The 18,326-nt window shown below is 39.0% G+C and overlaps 1 protein-coding gene across 7 annotated transcripts in view; it reads left to right on the top strand.

Moving 5' to 3' along the window:
* TDRD12 (tudor domain containing 12) overlaps positions 1-16,578 on the top strand; it is a 231,110-nt gene extending 214,532 nt beyond the window's left edge. For 6 of the 7 annotated variants that reach the window (XM_033940266.1, XM_033940270.1, XM_033940268.1 and 3 more), the window contains 5 exons: positions 2,745-2,805; positions 12,987-13,100; positions 13,191-13,344; positions 13,443-13,509; positions 14,742-16,578. In XM_033940266.1, the coding sequence (XP_033796157.1) occupies positions 2,745-2,805; positions 12,987-13,100; positions 13,191-13,344; positions 13,443-13,509; positions 14,742-14,842 (497 nt within the window). In that variant the 3' untranslated portion in view covers positions 14,843-16,578. The remainder of the gene's footprint in view (positions 1-2,744; positions 2,806-12,986; positions 13,101-13,190; positions 13,345-13,442; positions 13,510-14,741) is intronic. The other variant, XM_033940264.1, reaches the window with a different exon arrangement.
* The last annotated feature ends 1,748 nt before the right edge of the window (positions 16,579-18,326 follow it).

Here is an 18,326-nt window from a genome sequence, read left to right as displayed (position 1 = left end):
CAATTCTAGAAATAATGAGAGAGTATATGAGTATGTTCAAGGATGAAGGTTCTAGAGTTTTGCTATGGATCTTATCATTCGTAGTCGATAGAAGCAGTTTTAAACAACAGCACTAGTTTGGTTATGGTAGGATAGTTTTTCATCGAATGTTACTCCTAGTATTTTTATGGTGTGTATTATTTGTAAGATAGTTAGGTGATGGTATTGGTTGTGTGTTTTACAAGGGAAAAACATTGTTTTTGATTTATATGTATTAAGTGCCAACATATCATTTAGCCAATTGCTGATTTGCTTGAGTGTTTTGTTTACCGTTTTTATCCCAGGACAAGCAGGCAGCATATTCTCTACATGTGGGTGACGTCACCAACGGAGCCCCCTAGCGGATGTTTTTGCAAGCAGACTTGCTTGAAGACCTTCAAGCTTGTGATTGGCCCGCACATGTGTGCATGCCCCTCCCGTCTGGTCTAGGGCATGAGTCTCCTAAGTGTGGCCTCAGTTCAATGTTTTCTGCGGAGCCAGAAGCACTGTTCCCTTGCTACGCGTGATCTCGTTGTCCCTTGCACCGCGGCTTTCTTTTTTGTTTTCGTTTAAGTCGCTGTGCTCGCGTCTTTGTTATTTTTTTTCGTGTCTTTTCGACTGGGCCTCCGGTCTTGCTCTGGCCACTTGGCCTCGCAGGGCCGCGGCCGTCCCTTTGCTTATGTCCCGGCCTCGCTCCAGGTTCAAAAACTGTACTAAGTGCAACCGGGTTAGCTCCATCACCGATCTCCATCGTTGGTGTGTAGAGTGCCTGGGTGCGGAGCACCGCGCTGAGTCATGTCCACGTTGTATGACTTTGGAACTGAGTGCTCTTCGTCGGAGAGTGGCCAAGATTCTTCAACTGTTTGGCCTTATGGATCCGGCGGAACAAGCCTCGAGCTCGGCCCCGGCATCGGGGACCTCGGCCTCGAAGTCCCCCTCGACCTCGAAGACCCCTGCCTCGGTTCCTCCTACTACCCCGGCCTCGGGTAAGTCTCCTCTTACCTCCTCAGGTGTGCTGGCGAAGAAGCCTACCTTGGAGTCTCATGCAAGTGCCGCTTCGTCGGCCTCTTCAAGACATCATTCTAAGCGTGCCTCCTCACGTAGGGAATATTCTTCCTCGAGGTCGCCCCCGAAGGAGCGCACTGCTGCACCCCAGACCCAACCTCCCTTGGTCTCGGTGCCGATGGCAGATATTAAATTAGCAACATATCATACGTTAACTGTTGATGAAAGCACAGACATTTCTGTCAACAAGTACTTAATACTCTACTTTAAGTATCGGCCAGTCAATTCAAATGAGTATAGGACATCATTTGGTGGGATGCTACAGTTGGAAGCATGTGATGCTACATCAATAGTAACAGCAATTAGGGAATTCTATAGGAAACATGAACTTGACCTGAATAAAATGGTTATGTTCACCTCTGATGGTGCCTCTGTTATGTTGGGCAAAATAGATGGTGTTGCAGCACAGCTGAGAAAAGACATTCCACATTTAGTGCAGCAACATTGTGTTGCACATCGGGAAGAATTGGGACTTTCTGATTCATGGAAAGAAGTAAAATTGATGAAAGAAGTAGAAACTGTAATGAGAACTGTATACACGGTGTTCTGTCAGTCTTCAACTAAACGATGCAAATTTCAAGAAATAGTAGATGAATCAATTGCTTTCAGACCTCTGAATGAATGGGAAATTATGATCCCCTGTTAAAATATTTTGAAGAAGACAAAGATAATGATCCTATTGCAAAGTACTGCTATAAGAAGCTGAACAGTGAACAATTTCATATTACACTTGCAGTTTTGAATGATGAATTATCAGAACTGGCTTCCTTAACCATGGCATTTCAAAAACGTGGTTTGACACCATTGGAAGCTTATCATCTTGCACAGGGTAAATTGAACAAACTTCGAATGCAATACTTAGGCGACAAGGTTAAGTGGAGTGATAAAGTCAACAGTCTTCTTGACAACAGGATGAGGTCTGGAGAAAAAGTTTCAGTGGATACTAATTCCATATTAGCCTTCATCAACATCCTATGTTTGCATCTGGGTGAAAGATTTCCTGAAAATGAAGTTGAGGAATGGTCTGCTTTTGACTGTACAGCAATATCACAATTAAACTTTGACTTCAGGCAGGCAGGTGTCCCAACTGCAAAACCCTCCAAGCACACCCTTGTCCTCGAACTGGACTCTACCGTGCATTCTCCCTCGAGGCACCGGGCTGCCTACCGAGGATCTTCTTCGAAGCCAGTTGAATTTTCCTTTGCCCCGTCTTCTCCAGGGCTCCACATGAGGGTTTCTCGTACTCCAGGGTCCTCTCTGACCCATCTTGTGCGGGGTCATTCCTCAATGCCTCCGAGGCGCTTTAGCCGAGCCTCCTCGATTTCCCATTCATAATTGACAGTATTCTGCAAGCAACTTGTGGGTTCAAATGCATAACCCTAGCATTGGATCAATAGACACATCTACACAAAAGAAGATTATCGAGGTAATAACTTAAATCTTTCTTTTCAGAAATAGTTGTCTGTTCCTGAATTATTAGTTTTGTCATAGGAGTGGTCTTAGCAGTGACAGTCTTCCCCTTTTTTCTGTGTTCAGAATAAATGCAAATAAAAAAAATGCCTATATCAGTATTTATTTATCAATAAAAGAAAACACTGCAATTATTTAATTACAATTGTCTATATTTCAACAGTGATTGTCTTTTATCATTTCTCAAATAGACAAAGCCGATGACCCTGAAAGTAAAAAAGCTGTAATTGTTACACAGTCTACTCTCAAAAGGTACTGTCATTTCTTCTACTAAAAAAAGAATATTTTCTTGGTTTTTATTTGTGTTATGACTTGCTAAAGATGAGATTAATATTCAGTTATGTGAAAAATTTAATATTAGGCAAAGGGAACATGAATAAACACCAAACAGTTTTAAATTTAATTAAAAATAGGGATACCTGAGAGAAGCCACTGCTTGCCCTGGGGTTGGTAGCATGGAATGTTGCTACTATATGGGTTTCTGCCAAGTACTTGTGACCTGGATTGGCCACTGTTGGAAGCAGGATACTGGGTTAGGTGGACCATTGTTTTGACCCAGTATGTCTTTTTTCTTATTTTCTTAAATTACCCATGTGAAAAGTAACTATCCTGTTAGTTAATTCAATTAAGTAGCTGACCAAATTTAATTCATAATTACATTCAACTGATTGAACATAGCCAGAATTGATGGAGAACCAGCTCTGAATCTAAGCCTCACTACATATTCAACCTTACTATGAGAATGAAGTGGTCACCACAAAGTTTCTACAAAAATGCTATTCTGGTATCAAAGGAAACTCCAGAAGAGATATCAAAAAAGTTGTTGAAATGTATTAGTCTGGAAAGGTTTACAAAGCCGTTTATAATTCTTCAGGACTGCACCAAAACGCAGTGAGAGCCACTATCTCCAAGTGGAGAATACTTTGAACTGTGTGAATTTTCCCAGGAATGACCAGCCTGCTAAAATTACTCCAGGGGCACAATGACAACTCATCTGGGAAGAAAAAAAAATCCAGGAACAAGATCCAAGGAATTGCAAGCCTCTCTAGCTTCACTACGGTCAGGTTTATGATTCCAGAATAAAGTGACTGTGCAACAATGGGATCCATGGGAAAGTTGCAAGGCAGAAACTGCTACTATGCAAGAATAACATCAGTGCTCATCACATATTTGCAAAAACACACCTGGATGATCCCTGGCCTTTTTGGATAATGTTCTATGGAGAAGTGAGTGGATGACCATAAATAAATTACAGTTAAATGAATCCAAGACAGAACTTCTCTGGATCCACAAAGATTTATGCGTATACCCCCATCCGTCCTTTTCTTGGGCCACAAACACCCTTACACCCAAAGACAACGTCCGCAGCCTAGGAGTAACTCTTGACTCTAATTTATCAATGACAGATCACGTATCATCCTCCTTCTACTACCTCCGCCAGCTAAAAACCATACATGCTTACTTCTCAGAATCTGAATTTGCCCAACTACTCTACGCTTTTGTTCTATCCTGCGTAGACTATTGTAACGCTCTACTAGTGGGCCTGCCTACCAAAACTATCTCCCGCCTCCAAAGGATGCAAAACACTGCAATCCGCCTTTTGAAAAACCTAGGCATCCGTGACCATGTTGCCCCTGCATTAGCTTCCATGCACTGGCTGCCCATTCAAAAACGCTGCACCTTCAAGGCCCTGCTTCTCGCTTTCAAAACCTTCCATTAAACGATTCCGTACTACATGAAAACTAAACTACAAATCTACTTCCCAAAATGACCACTGAGGTCCCAAGGAGAAAAACGACTGACCATACCTTCTGGCCGCTCCCTCAAAACTGAAACTGTCCGCAAACGCTCCTACTCACATTTCATACCCAAACTTTGGCACACAATCCCTCCATCTGTCAGATCACTAGATGGACTCTGGAACTTCAGAAAGGCCTTGAAAACCTTCCTCTTTACTAACCCAGCGCCTTAAAGTCATTCACCCTGAAATGCCACCCAGTCAACTCTCCTTTGTCACTTAATTTCACCAGATGCTACTTAGTACATATGTTTTATTGTCATGTCTATATTGTAATTTATGTAAACTGTCATCTATATTGTAATTTATGTAAAATGTCATCTCTGCTCTGTCTGGATTATTATGGATGTACTTTGTAACCCGTTCTGGGCTCTTTTGGGAGGACGGGCTAAAAATCAAATAAATAAATAAATAAAAGTAGAACTCTTTGAAGAATATAGATCCCATAATGTCTGACAGAATGCAAATATAGCATTCTACAGTATGATCATCATACCAACATTCAAATGATGTGGTCATGGTGTGGGGATCTTTTGCTATCTCAGGACCTGGAAAACTTGCCATTATTGAAGGAACTGTAAACTCTGTACTGTACTGGAAAATTTTTAAGGAGTTTGTCCATTCATCTGTAAGATGAAGCTGAAACATTATTGGAGTTATGCAGTAAGGCAGTGATCCAAATCACAAAAGCAAGTCTACATCTGAAGAGAAACAAAATTTAAGTTTTTGACAGGTCTAGTTAGGGGGTACTTCAGGGGTGTCAAACTCAATCACATAAGGGGCCGAAATCGAAAACTTAGGCTAAGTCAAGGGCTGAATTTTTTATTAAGATACTTAGAGGTCCTTTTGTTAAGGTACGCTAACCAATTTAGTGCGCGCTAAATGCACACCTTAATAGAAGCACCCCTTAGTCTTAGAAGTATAGGGTTACAACACCGGCAGGATATATATTTCAAATCTGACACATTGTAATCGAAAACCAGAAAATAAAATTATTTTTTCTACCTTTTGTTTGGTCATTATTCAAATCATGTTATTGGGCAGATCAATCTTGCTGCTGTATTTTGTAAAAGTTGTATATCAAATTACAATAATCTAGATGTGTTAATATCAAGGATTGTACTATTAATTGAAAGACAGCAGTCAGTCAAAATATGATTTAATTCTTCTCATTTTCCAGAGAACTTTGAACACCCTATTTGACATCCAGGATCACGGATGTCAAGTATACTGGGGAATCCATCTAGGTAAACCTGGCCAGAGGCGGAGAAAAATGCCTGTACCTTGGTGTGGTATACAGACCTCCAAGGCAATCGGAGGACATGGACACAGAATTAATTGAAGACATTGAGAACATCACGTTACGGGGGGACGTTGTTCTGTTAGGAGACTTCAACATGCCTGATATAGACTGGAACACACTCTCAGCGACAACTTGTGATAGTAGGAGGATATTAACGTCCATGAAGGGAGTACGGCTCAAGCAAATGGTACTAGAGCCCACTAGGGCCCAGGCCATCCTGGACCTGGTACTTACGAACGGAGAAAGTGTCTCGGTGGGAGCAACGCTAGCCACCAGTGACCATAACATGGTATGGTTTAACCTTAGGAAAGGCTTCCCTAGATCACACACTAAAACAAGGGTACTCAATTTCAGGGGCACTGACTTTGCATGCATGGGAGATTTCGTCCATCAGACTCTGCAGGTTCAAAAAGAAACTGATAATGTGGAAGCCATGTGGTCAACCTTGAAATCGACTCTTCATGAGGCAACTATCCGCTACATAAAATCAGTAAATAAACAACAAAGAAAAAAGAAACCCCAATGGTTCACTGATGAGGTCTCGTACCTCGTCAAGGAGAAGAAAAGAGCATTTCTCTCATACAAACGCACCGGGGAAAAAGAAGCAAACATTGAATACAGGACAAAGTCTGCAGCGGTCAAAACAGCAATCAAGGAGGCCAAACTTCGAATGGAAGAAACTCTAGCAAAGAACATTAAGAAAGGGGACAAATCCTTTTTCAAGTACATTAGCGTCAGGAAAAGGAACGCAAACGGGATAGTACGCCTTAGAACGCCAGACGGAAATTATGTGGAAACATTCCGATAAAGCCAAACTACTGAATGATTACTTCTGCTCAGTCTTTACCTGCGAGGCACCAGGACATGGGCCACGGCTGGAAACAAAGCAAAGTATGGAAGACCCATTTCAGAAACTCGAGTTCACACCTGCTGATGTTTACAGTGAACTGTCAAGACTTAAGGTGAACAAAGCCATGGGACTGGACAATTTGCACCCAAGAGTGCTCAGAGAGCTAAGCGATGTTCTGGCGAAACCGTTAGCAGTACTCTTCAATCTCTCCCTAAGTACGGGGGAGAGTCCCCCTGGACTGGAAAACAGCCAACGTCATTCCTCTGCACAAAAAAGGTTGCAGAGCAGAGGCTGCAAATTACAGACCATTAAGTCTCACATCAGTAGTATGTAAACTCATGGAAACTTTACTTAAAGGTAAACTAGACACGATTTTGGACGAGGGGAACCTAAGGGATCCCTGTCAACATGGATTCACTAGGGGTAGGTCATGCCAATCCAATCTAATCAGCTTCTTTGATTGGGTGACGGGAAAGTTAGACTCGGGAGAGTCTCTGGACATAGTGTACTTGAATTTCAGTAAAGCTTTTGACAGTGTCCCACACCGCAGACTATTGCACAAGATGAAGTCGATGGGGTTAGGTGAGAAACTAACTGCATGGGTCAACGATTGGCTGAGTGGAAGACTTCAGAGGGTGGTGGTCAACGGCACCCTCTCTGAGACATCGGAAGTGACTAGCGGAGTGCCGCAGGGCTCGGTCCTGGGACCATCCCTTTTCAACATATTCATAAGTGACTTGACCCGAGGGCTTCAGGGTAAAGTAGCACTGTTCGTCGACGACGCCAAACTGTGTAATATAGTAAGTGAAAGCATTCTCAAGGATAATATGACGCAGGATCTGATCACGTTGGAAAACTGGTCCTCGACGTGGCAGCTGGGCTTCAACGCTAAGAAATGTAAGGTCATGCATCTTGGTACCAGAAATCCATGCAGAACTTATACCTTGAATGGAGAAACACTGGCTAAGACTTCAGAAGAACGGGACTTAGGAGTAATCATTAGTGCAGACATGAAGGCTGCCAAACAAGTTGAGAAGGCCTCATCTAAGGCAAGGCAAATGATGAGATGCATCAAAAGAAGTTTCATTAGCCGCAAACCTGAAGTCATAATGCCATTCTACAGAACCATGGTGAGACCTCACCTGGAATACTGTGTGCAATTCTGGAGACCACATTACCGTAAAGATGTGCTTCGGGCTGAGTCGGTCCAGCGGATGGCCACTAGGATGGTCTCCGGACTCAAGGGTCTCTCATACGAAGAAAGACTGGGCAAGTTACAGCTCTACACTCTAGAGGAGCGTAGGGAAAGGGGTGACATGATTGAGACGTTTAAGTACATCACAGGTCGTGTCGAAGTGGAAAACGACTTATTCTTTCCCAAGGGACCCTCGGTCACAAGGGGGCACCCGCTCAAACTCAGAGAAGGGAAATTTAATGGTGACACCAGGAAGTATTTTTTCACAGAAAGGGTAGTAGATCACTGGAACAGACTTCCAGTGCAGGTGGTCGAGGCCACCAGCGTGCTCGATTTTAAGAATAAATGGGACATCCACGTGGGATCCCTACGAGAGTTAAGGAACTAGGACATCAGCATTCAGACTTAATGGGGTAGGTAAGTGGGGTGGGCAGACTTGATGGGCTGTGGCCCTTTTCTGCCATCATCTTTCTATGTTTCTATCTGTTTTACTTGATGTTCAAAAGATAGTATATTGTCAATTTTGACTCCTAGGATTTTTTATTAATTTTCTAATTTGTAGGGAATACCTTCAATAAGTTCCTTACTAGTTAGTTGACTAAAATTGCTTTCTATCACCATAAATTTGGTTTTTTCCCTATTAAATTTTAGTTCAAGTTTCAAGTTTATTTACAATTTGATTAATCGCCTATTCCAAATTCTAGGCGATGTACAAATCAGCAAAATACATAGTTAAAATATACATAAAATAAACATACATAACTAACAAAGGGACTAAGTTTGCAAAATATAATAAAAAAACTAATTTACAAACACAATGAAACAGTAGGTAAGGCAAGGATAGAAATACAATTTAAGTAACGTAGGAATCAACAATTAGAGGTTAAGAACAACAGGAAGGGAAAGACAAAACAGAATAGAAGGTTTAAAATTAAACAGAAGAGCAATAAGCAATTCAATTAAATATTGAATGCATCTTTAAAAAGAAAACTCTTAAGTTTGCTCTTAAACTTTTCCAAGTTCTTTTCCTCTCTTAAGTAAAGTGGGAGTGAATTCCAAGTCTGAGGCGCCGTAATAGTAAAGATAAATTGCCATCTAGTATTGATAATTTTAAGAGAGGAAATGACCAATAAATGTTGGTCATTTGATCTCAATAATCTAAAAGAATTATATGGTATCAATGCTTTATAAATAAAAGCTGGAGTTTTAAATAGGAGAGATTTGAATGTAAGCAAACATAATTTATATAGAATACGATGAGACACTGGAAGCCAATGAGCTTCTTGAAGTAAAGGTGTCACATGATCAAACTTCTTTGCTTTCATAATTAGTTTAATGGAAGCATTCTGGATTATCTGCAACCGCCTAATTTCCTTTTGAGCCATTCCCTTAAATAACGCATTACAATAATCAATTTTTGAGATAATAATTGAATGAATTAGTATATTCAATGATTTAGGACATAAAAATTTGGATATTGAGCGAATTTGGCGTAGTCTAAAAAAGGTAGTTTTAACAACATAGCTAATGTGGTCATGGTAAGTTAATTTTTCATAAAAAATCACCCCTAAAATTCTAATTTTATTTATCTGCTTAAGGGTGACACTTTGATGGAAATTGGAGTGACAAGCTTATTATTATCTTTCCAAGGGAAGAGCATAATATTTGTTTTATTGATATTAAGGGAAAGTCTATTGGTGTCAAGCCATAAGTGAATCTGTTTTAGTTTATCATTAACAGCTGATATTTCAGAAAGACTGGTGGGGTCCAGAGGATATAAAAGTTGTATATCATCCGCATAAGCAAATACGGAGAAGCCAATAGATTGGCAAAGAGTCATGAGAGGAGCAAGAAATATATTGAACAGAAGAGGAGAAAGAATAAAACCTTGAGGAATACCATACTGAAAAACTAGCAGAGGTTGAATCGTTAAAGGATACTATTGAAGAACGGTTGTCCAAATAAGATCTAAACCAAAGCAGGACCTGATCCGTAATGCCAATAGATTGGAGTCTATCTATTAAGAGATTGTGATCAATTGTGTCAAATGTTGACGAACGATCAATTGAAATCAAAAGAACAGATGAGTGATGATACAGGTGGTAAAGTATAGAAGTTGACATACCAATCAATGAATGTTCAGTAGAGTGATATTGCTGGAAACCTGTTTGATTTGGATGTAATATATTTGTTTGTTCTATAAAATGTGATACTTGGTTAAATACTATTTTCTCTGTTAATTTTGCCAGATATGGAATATTTGAAATTGGCCTATAGTTTGATTTCTCTTCAGTACTTATTTTTTGGTCTTTAACAATAGGACGAATAATGGATGTTTTCCAAGCCAGAGGCATAATACTTTGCTGTAAGCTCTCGTTGATTAGAAATAGTATTGAAGGTCCAAAAATATCAAAATACTGCTTAAGAATAAAAGGAGGAATTGGTTCAGATTGTGTACCATTTGTGTTAATAGTCTTAATAAGAGATTCTAGTTCTTCAAGAGAAGGAAGATGAAATTGCGCACATTTTGCTGATAGTGTAGGTTCCAATAGCTCTTGATCAATCGTTGTCTGTCTATTCATACTGAAGCTTTCCCTAATGTTTTTTACTTTCTCCATAAAGTAAATTGCAAGTTCTTGTTCTCTAGGCAGAGGATTAGAAGACTGAACTTGTTTTTTAGCAGTAGGAGCCACTGACTTTAAAATATTGTAGAGCATAGAAACATTTTTGGCTTTCATATTGGTCTGAATAATATTTCATTTTGGCTTGGTTTATTTTTTCTTTGTAGATATTGGAATGTTCTTTAAATTTTTCAAAATTGGACTGACTCTTATCTTTTCTCCAACTACATTCTAGCGACCAAAGTTGTTTTTTAACTAGAACAAGTTCAGTTGAAAACCAGGGATTGGACCATTTTCGTGCGGAAATACATTTTGTTTGTATCGGTGCTAATTTATCTAATGACTTAGTGGAATCATTCCATAGAGATAGAAGGTCATTTAAAGAGTTAGGCTTTGTGTCCAAGAGATTTAACTTGAAATTTGCAACAATTAAATCGGGTGATAAATTGTTAAAATCTCTATATTTTATAATCTTGCTGGATGCAACTAATTTAATAGAAGAAGTCAGGTAGGTTATAGGAATTAGATAGTGATCTGACCAAGGTACTGGTAGGTAAGACCCTATTAAATAACTATCTATTGAAGAAGATGAAATTATAGCCATATCAATGACCTGCTTGATGTGTAGGATTAGTTATGAGTGGACAGAAATCCATCTGACTAATACGAGTAAGAATATCTTTGGTATAATTATTGTTCAAATTGTCAAAGTGTATATTGAAATCTCCTAAGATCAGGGAGTTAGTTGAAGAAGATCCAAAATCAAACAGAAGCGATTGCAATTGAGAGAGATTTTCACAATTAATAGGCGGTGGAAGATAGATTAGAAGAACATCTAATTTGGGTTTAGCTCTTAATGTAAATTGTAAAAACTCAATGGAAGAGTTAACTGAGGAGCATTCCTTAGTAGATAATAAGGAATCACGCAAAATGACAGCTAATCCTCCGCCACGTTTAGTAAGACGATGGTTATAGAGAGAGGAAAATCCAGGGGGACAAGCATAGGAAAGATAAGCTTCTTCCCGTCAGTAAGCCATGTTCCACTATGCATAAAACATCATAGGAGAAATAGGTGATAAGATCTTTGATTAAATGATATTTAGTTTTAAAAGAACAAACATTAATTAACCCTATTTTAAAAGAGTTATTAATTAGATTCAGCGAAGTATCATTCTTTGAAGGAGTCAAATAATGAGGAACTAAAGGAATATTAAAACATTCCATAGTTTGAGAAGAGATTACCCTATTGAGAGGCTTATGAGGTCGATGACCGCAGATGACTGGAATATTTGAAGCATGGCTCTCCATTGATAGCAGACTATTGGGATGTTTCAAATGGGCTAATGGAGGGTCAAAGATTCGCTCAAGTTAAGGAAGCTTATTAGCAGTAAAATTGGTAAAAGTCCTTTAAGAAATTTGCTTACTGAGAAATCTTTCCTAGGGCACTTACTTGGTAAAAAACAATTACCTCTATTACCTGTTGATCGCGCACAAAGGAGCGCAATAAGGAGCAGGACCTGCTCCTTAAGTGCGTTCCTTTGGCGCGCGCTGAAGGCGTGCGCCGCAAGGAGCCTGTTTATAAAATGCATGTACCGGGCTTATGGGGATGGAGTCCACATGCCATTATTGTTAATCCATTGCAAATACTATTGGTTACTTGGACAATATCACCTTTAAAACATTTATAAATCATAATATCATCCGCATCTTTACCTATGAAAGTTTTTTAAGAAATCCTTGAAGCTAACTGATTTAGGCCAGTCACTTCAGCAAGGATCGAAAGCGGCCCTTCAGCAAGGATCGAAAGCTGGCCGCCAATCTACCCAACGCTCACCGCAGGGTACAGGCCCATACTCACTGGTAGCGTGCAACCACCACTCCCAGCAGCGGCTTCTGCCCCATTATCTTCTCACTCCTCCCCTTTCCGGCTTCAACCAGCTGATAAGTAATAAAAATGTCTGCCGCTCACCACGGGATCGAAAGCTGGCCACCAATCTGCCTGTAATAACTCCAGTGTTGACTTACACACGGTAGCGTGCGTCCGCAGCTCCCAGCAGCAGCTCCAGCGGGCCAGCTTCAGTGCAAATGTGTATTAATTAAAGCAGTTCTACAAAGAAAAGTGGGTTAAGATTTTTCAACAGCAATGTGAAAGACTGAAATCAAATTACACAAAGTGTTTGGTTGAAATTATTGCTGTTGAAGTTGGTGCAACCAGTTAAATTTAGGGGGCACTTGGGGAGTGTAGGGTAATTTTGTTCCTTAAATAAATGACATAATTTAAAAATTATGTTGTGTTTACACATTCCATTTGTCTAATGTTACATTTTGTTTAAAATATCAAAGACCATTCAATGTGATGCATATGCTGTATGGGACATTTCAGGAGGGGGGGACATACTTTTTTCAAACTTACTGTTTAATCAAAGAGCTTAATCCTTAAGACAGTTAAGGATTTGCTGTTAAATTGGTTTGGTTCCATGTGATTTTTATTTTTTTTTTTTTTAGTTCTCTCGCTTCCGACTACCATATGCTATCATGGTTGCTAAAAAGTGATTGGGTCAGAATTTTAAGTGAGGGAATGTAACTGATCAAGAAAAAAGATATTTTTTTCTAAAAGAGGTTTGGCAAAAACAGAATTACTGTATACTAACTCGATTGTTTTTTAGCCTTCACCCACAAATAAAATGGTTTCAGAAGGAAGACACCCTTACCTTGAAGATAAAAATAACAAATGTTACAGAGCACAATGCCACGTTTTTCATGGATAGAGTTGCATTTAGGTAAGATTTAGAATTCTTGGTGTCTAAAGAATAATAACAAACTTAAGATATTTTTTTCTGCATTTAATTTATCTTTCTCTTTCAATACAGTGCTCATTCAGGAGAAAAGTATTATTTGGCCAACTTGGAACTGAGTGGTAATATAATAGTGAAAACATCGTTATGTGTAATCAAACAAGGAGAACCAGTTTTAATTCTTACAAAAGCTGAAAAAGGAGCCTGGAATAGCTTATTAAAACAAAAGGTGATTCAACCATGCTAATATAAATTTTTAAAAATGCTATATGTCATGTAGAAGCATTTATTGAAATTTTTGAGGTTTGTTTTGTTTTTTATTAACAGAATCCAAATGTATATTTTGATTTTGAACACTGGGAAGATTCTGAAGATGGTGGTCAGTTTCCTCTCGGTAAGGCAATTAGCATTAGATTTGGAATAATAAAAAATATTGAAAGGCAATGACTTGTAATATTTATATTGTTTTAACCTTTAAATATTTACATTGTATTTTGCATTAGAGATAAAAGCAAACTCTGTACTACTGGTTTATATTATAGATGCCCCTAGCTATTGTATGGTGAGCCCTCAAAAATCCACCCAAAACTTACTGTACCCACCTGTACACCACAATGGCCCTTATGTCTGCAGGTGTCATCTTTATGTAGATAGGGTAGGTTTTGGGTGGCTTGCTATACAATATAAGCAGGTTATAGTGATGTGTACCTGGTATATTTAAATGTGACGTTCACTGCAGTACCCTCTAGAGTGCCTCTCTGCTAGTCTCAGCTGTCTGTGTGAAGTTGTAAAGGGAGGGTTAGGGTGGTGACAAGTTCTCAGCCTAACCAAGAAGAGAATGACATAGATATGGTTCAATCAGTGATCTGAAACAATGTCAAAACAGAGAATTTTGTTGCTGCAAATTGTCACTTAATGAAATAAGATAACACTCTCTTCAGCTACAGTGACAAAATAATGCTCAGAATTTAGGAAGTTGGTTGATTGGGCCAAGAACCTTTCAGTACCCCCTCATAATACAGGCTAGAATGTATATTTTTTTCACATCTTTGGGTGGTGGGAGGGGATCATGACCACTGGGGGAGTAAGGGAGGGGGGTCATGTTATCTCTCCAGTGGTCATCCGGTCAGTTTGGCCACTTCTTTGACCCTTATATGTTTTAAAAACAGGTCTATCTCCAAAGTCTGAAAAAAAAACCCTGGACATTTTTTTAAAGGTTTGATTAGCCCTGCAAAATGTTCCAATTCCGGAGCCCACCCAAAGCACACCTCTTAACATGCCCCCTTAAGATTTAGACACACTGGAGACAAAACAACCAGAAAGATGTCTGGAAAGTCTGTTTTGAGAATGGTGGACATTTTGACTAGTAAGACCTCCAAGTGCCTGTTTATGCTTTCTTTTGGACGCTTATTGTTTTTATGAAAATGAGCCCCACAGTGTTCACCAAGTCTCTGTTAGGTTTTTCTTTACTAAACACCAAGCTGATTGTTTTGATGCTGATGTTAAGAATTATATATGATGAAGAGGTGCTTGTATTATTCAAACCATGCAACATAAGTAAAATAGTTGAAAAATGAAATTTACATAGCTTTATTAATAACTAACATTATATTTTTATTTTGTTAGTTACTTCATGTGGCAATAACAAGTACAGAGCTGATAGTGAAGACCTAGAAGATTTCTTGGGGGACAGCAGTTCCAGAGGCAGTGATTCTGAAAGTGACTAGATTAAAGCACATTGCTCATTTACATACAGTTATCATAGATGTTCACCGATTACTATGATATTTGCTTTATCAGATTGCATTATAGCTCTGTAAGTTCTATTGTTTTTAGTTAAGTTTATTACAGAAATGGAGATCTTGAAAATCTTAAACTTGTTGTTTGTACTGGTATCTAGAGTATCTTAAATTTCTATAATCAGAAATAGGCTCTTAAAAAATTAGATGCCTGATCCACAGTTTGTACATGCAACTGTGTAACTTTAACTGAATGTAGCAGAGGTATCTCTGAAGATGGATTTGCATTTACTCACATACTTTTAAAAATTTAGTTATGTGCAGGAAGGTAGAGAGAGGGGAAGAGATACTGGGTTTGGAATGAAAGGAAGAGTAAGGTGATATGCTGGATAAGCGGAGCGAAAAGGACTCAAATTCTGGGTATGGAGGGATCATGAAAGAGAGACACTGAGAAGGCAGGTGCTGAACATGGGGTGGAGGAGACAGGGATACAGAGAGTAGATGCTGGGATAGGGATGCAGAAGAAATTGGATAGCAGGAATAAAGAGAGAAGAAATGTCAAAAGAACACAAGACTTTGGGAAGATATTTAAGAGGACCCCCTCCCCCAAAGAGAACAGAAAAAGATAACGGTAGAAAAAGTGTTGTTTTCTGAATTTATTTGTTGTAATAATATCAGTTTTGGGAAATGCCCTAAAAATGACTACACTCTGATAAGAGAGATAGACTGCAAAGGTCTTGGGCAAGGTTTCGTTTATAGAGAGGTTTTAGTCATATTAGCTTTGGGAAATTTGCATCTCTGATATTTTGCATTTCAGTTTCTATTTCTGTTACTACAACAGGTTTTACATATAGGGCTGGAATGTGTTTGCTTTTTGCAGGGTTTGTACACTGAAGCTCTGAAGGGATTCCTCCTCATCCCTCAAGTCCCCTTACCTCGGGAGAGATAGTATTATAAGGGGCTCATCTTAATTTTCCTGTCTGGGGCCCATTCAGTTCCTAGCTATGCCACGATCTACAAGTACCCCACATTGAGCAGAAAAAGATTCAGTATAATTTAGAAAGAAATCTGTCCAGTGGCAGTTTTTGTGTTTCTGTCTGTCTGTCTATCTATGGCAATAACTGAGTAGTCTGGATGGGTCCATTTTTTTTCTGCACTTATCTGCTATTCTAGTTTTTCAATAGTGCAGGCAGTCCCTGGTTTAAGAATGCTCGGCTTATGTCAAACTCACACTTACAAACTGGGGTACTGCCTCTCCCTTCCTGTCCAAATGTGAGATCTGACTCAGCTCTTATCTAAGTGCATACTTACTTTTTGAAATATTGCACATGTATACAATATAGATTTGTGCATTTGTGTTCTATTGGGGATTATAAAGGCACATAGAAACTTTTATTTTATAAAATAAGAACCTCTTGAAAGTTTTTCGTTATAAAATTACTCCAATTGTGCCAAATATAATAGAGGTGGTTGTTCAAAATGATTTATTTAATTAACTTGCGAGCTTACTATACACATCATTTATTAACATTTTGGACCAGCAAATGTATGTTTGGATAGACATCTCCATGTCTGGCCACAAGTCTACATAAACGGTTGCATTGTCAGACATTCTGGGGCTTTGGATTAATGTTAACAAGATAGCAATGGTATGTAGCTGCTGTCCAGTTACTTTTATAATACCATAAGAATTGCCATATTGGAATTAGACAGAAGGTTCACCAAACCCAGCATCCTGTTTCCAAAAGTAGCCAACTTAGGTCCCAAGTACCTAGCTAGATCCTAAGTAGTAAAACAGATTTCATGCTGCTTATCCTAGGAATGAGCAGTGGATTTCCCCAAGCTATCTCAATAATGACCAATGGACTTCTATTTTAGGAAAGTATCCAAACCTTTTTTAAACCCTGCTAAGCTAACAGATTTCACCACATTATCTGTCAATGAATTCCAGAGTTTAATTACATGTTGAGTGAAGAAATATTTTCTCCAGTCTGTTTTAAATCTACTGTTTGTTTGGGTTTTTTTTATTTTATTTATTCAATATTCTATACTTAGTAGCTTCATCACATGTTCTCTAGTCCTAGTACTTTTGGAGAGAGTAAACAAACGATACACATCTACCCTTTCTACTCCACTCAGTATTTTATAGATCTCTATCATGTCACCCCTGAGCTGTCTCTTCTCCAAGCTGAAGAGCCCTAGCTGCTGTAGCATTTTCTCATAGGGAAGTCGTCCCATCCCTTTTATCATTTCCGTTGCCCTTCTCTGTACCTTTTCTAATTCCACTGAATCTTTTTAGAGGTATGGGGACCAGAATTGCACATACTATTCGAGGTGCAGCCGTACCATAGAACGATACAAGGTCATTATAACATTTTTATCTTTGTTTTTCATTCATTTCCTGATAATTCCTAACATTCTGCTTTCTTAGCTGCTGCCACACATTGAGCTGAGGATTTCAATGTACCCTCAAGGATAATATCTAGATCTTTTTCCTGGGCAATGACTCCTAAAGTGGAACCCTGCGTCACATAGTTATAGTTCGGGTTCCTCTTTCCCACATTCATCATTTTGTTCTTGCTCACATTAAACATCATCTGTCATTTGACGCCCAGTCTCACAAGGTCCTCTTGCAATTTTTCACAATCCTCTTGCGATTTAACAACTTTGAACAACTTTGTTTCAGCAGCAAATTTAATTCTCACTAGTTTATTCCCATCTCTAGATCATTGATATATATGTTAAAAAGCAGCAGTCCCAGCACAGACCCCTGGGCACTCCACTACTTAACATAATAACCAAAAGCTGTGAACATATGTGAAAACAGGCAATTGTAAACTGGAAGTATGTTATAGAAAGAAAAGCCTCAGACCCCTGTTAGGGAGAAACCTTCCTCTAACTAGAGAGGGTGAAAAACTTCATTGGCATAAATACCTCCTGAACGGCTATATAACTTTTTAAACTTAGATGGCACAAAATATTGCTCAAACACTTATCTTCAGCATGTCATCAAGCAAGGGCTCCCAGCCCCACCAACGATGGCCAAGCGTTTTGCCTCGCTGCTGCTTCAGGAAAATAGAGAAGAGCGAGCCTGTGAAGAGAAGATCTCTATTAGACATAGCACTTATTTTAGGCAAAAAGTCAGAATACTGCCTGACAAAATTGTCTGTGTCCACTTATTTCAACCCGGCACTATATGTGCTCACAATGCCCATGGCTGTCCGGCATCTGCTAAATTGTTATAAAGCCAACCCCCCACTGACATCATAGTTAACACACCCAATCATGCTCAGAAAATGGACTATATCCACTCTTATTGGGCGGCTTGTTGTTGTCGTGGGGGAGGGGCATTAAGGGAAACACTGCTGAATCAGCCAATTAAAAAACTCAAGTTTCTGTCAAATCCATTTTAAAACTGACACAGTGAATATTCTATCCAAAAAAACCATTCAGAAATTTTTTTTTCAAAATG

This window comes from Geotrypetes seraphini, chromosome 4 (assembly GCF_902459505.1).
Source record: "Geotrypetes seraphini chromosome 4, aGeoSer1.1, whole genome shotgun sequence".
Lineage (NCBI taxonomy): Eukaryota > Metazoa > Chordata > Amphibia > Gymnophiona > Dermophiidae > Geotrypetes > Geotrypetes seraphini.
Note: the sequence above shows the minus strand (reverse complement) of the source record. Positions and strands in the feature narration are given on the sequence as shown.